The 7,665-nt window shown below is 34.7% G+C and overlaps 1 protein-coding gene across 1 annotated transcript; it reads right to left on the bottom strand.

Moving 5' to 3' along the window:
• Window positions 1-5,257: 5,257 nt before the first annotated feature.
• Window positions 5,258-6,262, bottom strand: GPR174 (G protein-coupled receptor 174). Its single transcript, XM_006872509.1, has one exon. It carries the CDS (start codon window positions 6,260-6,262, stop codon window positions 5,258-5,260), a length of 1,005 nt encoding a protein of 334 aa, XP_006872571.1.
• Window positions 6,263-7,665: the final 1,403 nt, after the last annotated feature.

The raw sequence follows: 7,665 nt of genomic DNA, 5'->3' as shown, positions 1-7,665 counted from the left end.
CTTCCCTGTAGGTGCATGGATATTATCTTATCACTTACAGTCTGATTTGTAACCACTATGCTACCAGAGCTCTTTAAGGTCATCAATTGGCATAGCAGTTCACAAAGACAATGTTCTATATTCCACTTTGGTGATTAGCAACTAGAGTTTTAAAAACTTGTGAGTGGTGATCTAATGTGCAGCAATTGGTTTCTCCCTGTGTGAAGTGAAAAAGAATGATGAAAGTCAAAGATGCATGGCAACAATTAGTCAGGTGGACTAATGGTGCATGCAAACATAAGTCTTCATAATTCTGAGACCAGAAGAGCTGGATGGTACCCAATTACCACTACCATCAACTTCTCTGAAAGGGATCACAAAAGAATGTCCTGGATAGAGCTGGAGAAAATGTGGAAGAAAACTCAAAATCATAAAAAATGCCCATGCCTACTTGTTAGATATAGACTGGCAGAACCTCTGACACTATGATCCTTAGTCACCATTCAGGTCTGGAAATGAAATCACCCTCATAGCTGAATTTTCAGCCAAACAATAAAAAGAGCTATAAAACCTATTGCCACTGAGTTGATTCTGACTCCTATTGACCATATGTACTGTTTACAAGGCTGTAAATCTTTATGGGAACAAAAAGTCTTCTCTTTCTCCCATGGAGCAACTAATGGATTTGAACTGCTGACCTTACAGTTAGCAGTCCAATACGCAACCCACTACTCAGCAGGGTTCCTTAGACAGGTCTACTGGTGGAAATATAACACTGGGGAAGTACACACACTTTAGAAAAATAGACAACATCAGATCAAAAAGACAGATTTGCCCAAGGACAAAGTTCAGAAGGAAGAATGGGATCTGAAAACAAGGGAGAAAGTAGGATAAGAGATGTTTCCTTGTGAGATTGCAGTCAATGAGATGAAACAAAATGTGTATAAATTATTGAATGGAAAACTTACGTGCTCTGTAAACTTTCCTCCAATTCACAATGAAAAGATAGAATGTGAAGGGATAAAGAAATGTATATATAGCTGATATAATAATGTTGTTTTTTTTCTTTTGTGGTTGTTTTTTGTTGTTGTTGTTGTTGTTGTTTTTTAAATTCTTTCATAGGGAAACTTTTACCACTTTCTTGGAAAATCTTTCTGCAAAGGCTAAAATATGAAATCCCTAAAATCTTTGGTATCAAAAAAGATGCATGGGTCTCTTGACAGCACAAGTGTTTCAGAATGAGATGGGGAAGGAACTGCTAAAATGGAAAAAAGGCAACTAGGTTGAGGAGTCCATCAGTAACAGCTTCAATTTTTGTTGTTGTTTAAATACATCTGTTTTGGGCATGACAATGAGTTTACAATTGAGGATGGTGTTTTTCTTATATATCTACAAGAAAAATCAGAATAAATAGAAAACATTCGTTATGTCCCCTCACCACGTTTTTTCTGCCCACAGAATATGCTGTAGTAACTACAATCATTAAAATAAACTTGGTCCAGATGTGAGCATGGAAACTATTAGTAGAGTGTGGATAGTAAAGAGTCAATAAATCGATTCCTTTTCCCTTTGAGTACAAAGTGTACTTTTTCTCTATGGATAGAGAAATTAAGAAGCTTGTCGGGAATTTTCAACCATGTGTGTGAAAATACTGAAAAATATTCTTAAGTTTTCTGAAAGGCATGACTTCTGATATGCATTGATTTCTTGAGGCAGAAACTTTCTATGACACTACTGAAAGTCCTTATGTTACAAATTATAGCTGTAATTAAATTTCAAGTACAATACTTTCACAATATGTTATTGAAGCAAATTTTTTATAAGGTACAATTAAAATTAAATTGAGCAACAGTTTCATTGATGCACTACTTCAAACAAACATAGCATAGATTTTTGTTATTGGTAAAGATAGGTCCTCTTCATGGAGTTACTTTATAATGGAATTAGCTGCTTAAATAATGACAATGAAGAAAAAATAAATCATTTGAATATGGCAGCAATAATAATCATGACAATAATAACAACATGGAAATAACTTTATATTCAAAATTGCTCTAGTTGCAATAGTTTTGTATTTTAGAATAAAAACTCAAAGAAGTGTATATTAAAAATATGAGATAATTTGTCTTAAATTATATACTACAGTAGTTGAAGAGGTTTACTCATTGTACCCCAATATGATGGAACCCAGAAAATGATAAATGGGAGGCCTGGAAAGAACATTCCTTAAGGAAAGAATCTAAGGTTAGAAGGGAAAAAGTAAAAGAGAAAGCAAGCAGAGATCTGATGTTCATGCTTGTAAAGTTTATTCCTTAGAATTTAGCACCCTTTTACACTGTTAGCAAAATAGGTGGTCATTTATTAGACGTAATCTGAAGATTACTGCTGCAAGACATACCTTCTACAAAACTTCTCATCTAGTATGCCTTAGTGGCTATAATTCTTCCATTGAAATTTACTACTTTAGGTTAGTCTTCTTTTATGGATTTCAGATATTCCTGGTGAATTGATTTTAAATTGTTATTAGACATCATCACCTTACTGTGAATGAGTTGATCAGATTACCAGTTAGATTAACAAAGGAATAGGCAAATCATATTGATGGGGGGAATGATATTACAAACCTAGGTAGACAGACTTGGGAGAAAGAGTGGCCAAAGTTAAGAAGCATAAGAACACTGGATACTTGTTTTTTCCTCAGCGATGTAAATGTGGTTCATGGACTTCTGGTCTGCCTAACAAATAATAAACTCAACCTTCAACCATTACCCTAAGAAAGTCAATAATATCCTGGAAATATTTCCCTTCCCCCTTTTTAAAAAATATATTTAAAAAGTGAAATAAATATTTTAGTAAAATTAAATTGTCAGTCTCATGAAGTGACCCTAAGAAGTATAATTCATATTAATCTGGAAAGTGGCAAACATATATTACATATACAAGACTCTTGTATTACAAGTACCCATAGTTTCACAAAATTATTACTTAAAATTGTGTTACAACACAAAATTATACTCAAACACAAATCACTTTAATGCAAACAATCTAGACATGTTTACTTAGCTTTGTAAATCTCAATTTAACAATGTTTTGATACATCAAACATATACTGTAAAATGAATAATGAGATATATAGATACATTATTGCTAGTAGCACAGTCATTTTCTTGCAGGGTAATTTACTAACAAGTATAAGCAAATCAACACTTGTCCAAAGAAAACATTTTTAAAGTTTCTTAAAATTCATTTGGATTTCATCAACTTACCCCCCCTCCAAATATTAATATCCTAATGTCATGCCTAAGGCAACTCCTTTCAGATGAAAAGCAGTATATGTCTTCTTTATATAGCACACTAATTTTGATTAGGTTATTTTCTTTAAAAAATGCTGTAACATTTTTATAAAACATGTTTCAAAGTCTTCTAATACTTAAGACCTCATGCTCAATTACTACTCATACCCTTCGTCTCTTCTGTGCATAATAATACCAATGTCAAGACATTGCAATGTGTTTCCATGACTGCAAAAAATTAATCTTCTATATTTTTTTCAAAACATAGTAGACTTGCCTTCATTAACTGCTAAGACTCCTAGTGTGGCACCGTAGGATCAGCACTGGAACCACAAGGTTGGCAGTTCAAACCAATCAGCTGCTCTTTGGAAACTCTATATAGGGTTTCTATGAGCTAGAATTGACTAAAAAGCCCTTAACAACAACAACTGCTAGGAGGTAGGCTATGTAGACCTCAAAGTAATATGGCTAGAGCAAGATTAGACCAGAAACATTACTATTACTGCAGACTCTAGTGGTGTCTACACACCTGAGTCCCCACAAACCCTACTCTGGTTGATATTTGTAGCTTGGCAGTTGACATGTAGCTTAGGATAATGCATATAATACAGCTTGGGTTTTACAAAATATGTGTAACTGTGCTTCATCATTTAACTCTGCAAAATTTAGTCATTAATTAGTCCACTACTTTTTCTATAGGTTCAGAAAGTGGAATGCCCTGTCTGAGGTGTCTCTCAGTGTTACACTAGAAGCATGGCAGGAATCCTCTCCACTAAGAAGATCCATACAACTACAAAGTTGTTCTTTGGAAGTAGTTTAAGAGTCATATTTGTGATGATCATCTATCTGCTGTATCCTGGGCCAATAAAAGCCATTAGTGTCACATTGTATGAACTTTAGCAAGCTACCTTCCCTAAATTGATTCAACATGATATCTTATAGGGTAAGATAATTAATTGTTGTATATTAATTTGGATATTATTATTAGTTTAAACAAACCAGAGTACTGAGCTCAAATTTTCACTCTATAAATGGATATGACAGATGATATTTCATAGTGATGCTGAAATAAAATAAGTAGCTATTTAATCTTCAAGCCTTGGAGTGTAATTATTCAAAAAGATAAAAATTGTCCCACGTTTATAATACTTTATTAGCAAAGAATAATATATCATCCATCATATTTAGAATATAATAAAATTATGATTTTGTACTATAAACTGTGGTTACTCGGATAAACAGTCTATATGGCATCTGAATACAGGAGACTTAATGTTTTTTATGAAGGATAAGCCTTGTGATGCAATGTTTAAGCACTTGACTGAACACATAAAGGTCCGGACTTCAAACCCATCAGCCACTTAGCAGAAGAAAACTGTGAAAGTCTGCTTCTGTATAGATTTATAGCCGTGAAAACCATATGGGTCCATTCTACACTGTCCTATTGGGTCACTACGAGTTAAAATCTAGGCTACAGGAACAGATTTTGTGTTGTTTTGTTTATGCCTTTTGTAACAAAACTAACTGCTTATTATGTTGTTGTTACTTGCTGTGGAATCATTTCTGACTTACAGCAACCCCATGTGTGCAGAGGAGAACTGATCCATACAGTTTTGAAGGCTGTGTGACATTTTGGAAACAAATCACTATTTTTGTCTTCTGAGGCACCGGTTGATGGGTTTGAAACGACAACCAAAACTAATAGTCTCTAATAGTCTTAGGTTCACAGATAACACTGCTAGCACTAATCAATGTATGTTATCACTACAATTTTACAGTTTAAATCTTAAAGAAAGGTGAAAAAATTTAAATACAAATGTGTGAAGATTGTAATGGTGGAGCACAATACTCCAAATAGTTTCAATTATGAAGACAAACAATCAATGAAAATCTATGAAAACTTTCTCTGAATACATCCTTGTAATATGGCTATTGCAAATGTGTTTTTGCACTTTGGGTCACATTTAGCTTTTATTTTATTTTATTTATTCGCATAATTCTGTTGTCATGGTAGAAGTAATATGTTTGTTCTCAAAGAACTTTGCATGGAGTTGGATGCTGTCATGCAAATCTTGTCTCAAAAGCCGTCTTCTGAACTCATTTGTGGTAAAGTAATATATGATTGGGTCAAGACAGGAATTCAGACTAGCGAGGCACAAGGCCACAGAATGAAATATTGGAATCACTCTTCTGGCTACGCAGCTTTTAATTTCATTGGACTTGACCAAGAAATCTAAAGGAAAACTGAAGTGATAAGGCGCAAAACAAATTAGAAATACACCTGTGCAGGTTAGAATCATCTTCAAGGCTTTCTTTTTCTCTCCAAGGTCTTGGGCCACAGAATATTTATTTTGCAATGATAAAACTGTCTTCCAGGTACAATAGAGAATGACGAAAAGTGGAACAATAAACCCTACTAACTCACCAACAGTCATCATGACAACAGACTGGGCTAGATTGACATTCCTGGTTGGAAGATCTACAAAGCATTTGTTTCTGTTGCCTGTGGTGTCAGACCTGGTTCTGAGAAGCGGGAAGAGTAGACAGACAAGGCAGATGATCAGCCAGCCAGCAATACTGATGAACAGGTCATATCTCTGTTTGCGGTTGTGGAAGTGAAAGGGATACATGAGAAACCAAAATCTTCGCACACTGATACAGACCAAGAAGTAGATGCTTGCATACATATTGACATACTTCAGGTAGAAGCAGAACATGCATAGTCCAGGTCCAAATGGCCAGTCATGAATTAGGTAGTAAAAAATTCTCAGTGGCAAGGAAAGAATTTGTAGTAAGTCAGCAATGGCTAAGTTTATCATGAATATCACAGCACGTTTAGTTTCTTTCATATAACCATAAAACACCCACAATGCTAATATGTTCCCTATGAGACCTGGTATAAGAATGACAGTGTATGTCACGGCATAGATGAAATACCGAAAATGTATATATTCCTCATCTCTTACACTACATGTATCATTAGCAGACATGTTTCTTTTAGAGAAACTGCTTTTGACAAATGATGGTTAAACATCTAAATTCACAGCCAACTGCTGTTTTATCTAAAAAACTAATAGCCAATAGGTTTGTGAGATTATATATAGAATGACCTCCTTTTATCAAATTTGTCTGAACTTCTGCAAATGATTTGGAGGAGTTTTCAAAGAACTATTTGCATACTTGCTTTGAATATGTCAACAATAGCTACATAGAATGGAGACTTGGTGGCACAGTGGTTGAAACATCAGTTGCAAATTGAAATGTTGATTTGAACCCATCAGTTGTTCTATGGGAAAAAGATGTCACCCTGTGCTTACATAAAACTTACAGCCTTGTAGGGTGTATGGGCAGTTCTACTCTGTCCTATAAAGTTGCTTATGAGTCTAAATAGATTAGATGACAATTTTTTAAACTACATTGAAGTATAGTGTGCAAGCTTAGATGGCAAACCGTAATAACATTTTCTCTTGTTCATTGCATCATAAAACCTTCTGGGATATCTTGAGAGTTGATCATTCCTCATTTGGATCATGAATGTTCCATTATAGCAACTTCTTAAATTCTCATAAAATGATATCCATATATTTTTACAAGTCTTTGGCAGGTTGGTTTTCTTTTTTGACTCACGTGAAAGAAAGGCTTGCTTGAGTGTACAGTGGATCCACCATTCTTCAGCGCTGATTAGTTTGGGAAGATCAGCTTTCTGTGTTTTTTTCAGTTATGTGTCAAAAGCTGAAAAGTCGGAAACAAAATCAGAGCTGGAAGTGAAAGGAAACAAGTCAATTATTATTATTTTAAATACCCTATGTGTTTAAAAATATATCAGTTTGAATAGAAAGTTCTAATATAAATAAAGGTGTTGTGTTACATTTTCTATAAGGCACTTTAGAATTATAAGAAAGTGTGTGTGGCGCTGTGGGTTAATGCAACAGACTGCAAAGCCATTTGAACTGTAAGATCAGCAGTTCAAGCTCACCAGCTGTTTCTAGGAAACCCTATACAGAGTCGCTATGAGTTGAAACTGACTCAACAGCACTTCATAACAACAACATAGATAGATAGAAGGCAGCCTAAGTAGTGATATAACCCCTTGCAGCTCTAAGTGTTAATCATGAACTGCAAACATTGGAATTACTTGTGAACTTGTTAGAAATGCAGAAGAAATTTGTACTTTACCTAGGGCCAGTAGAATAAGAATCAACAGTATGAGAGCATCCTGTGGTTTGTATGCATAGTAATGTTTGAGAAAATCTGATCCAGATCATTGTTTCACAAATCTTACTGATTATCAAACTCTTCAGGTGGTGGTGGTGGTATGCTGTGGAGTCAGTTTCGACTCATAGCGACCCTGCATAGGGTATTGGAAGCTGTAAATTTTTACAGGAGCAGAAAG

Source organism: Chrysochloris asiatica, unplaced genomic scaffold, assembly GCF_000296735.1.
Source record: "Chrysochloris asiatica unplaced genomic scaffold, ChrAsi1.0 scaffold00201, whole genome shotgun sequence".
NCBI classification, from domain to species: domain Eukaryota; kingdom Metazoa; phylum Chordata; class Mammalia; order Afrosoricida; family Chrysochloridae; genus Chrysochloris; species Chrysochloris asiatica.
Note: the sequence above shows the minus strand (reverse complement) of the source record. Positions and strands in the feature narration are given on the sequence as shown.

Coding starts and splice junctions, on each gene's coding strand:
- GPR174 (XM_006872509.1), bottom strand. CDS start 6,262: ATGTCTGCTAATGATACATGTAGTGTAAGAGATGAGGAATATATACAT.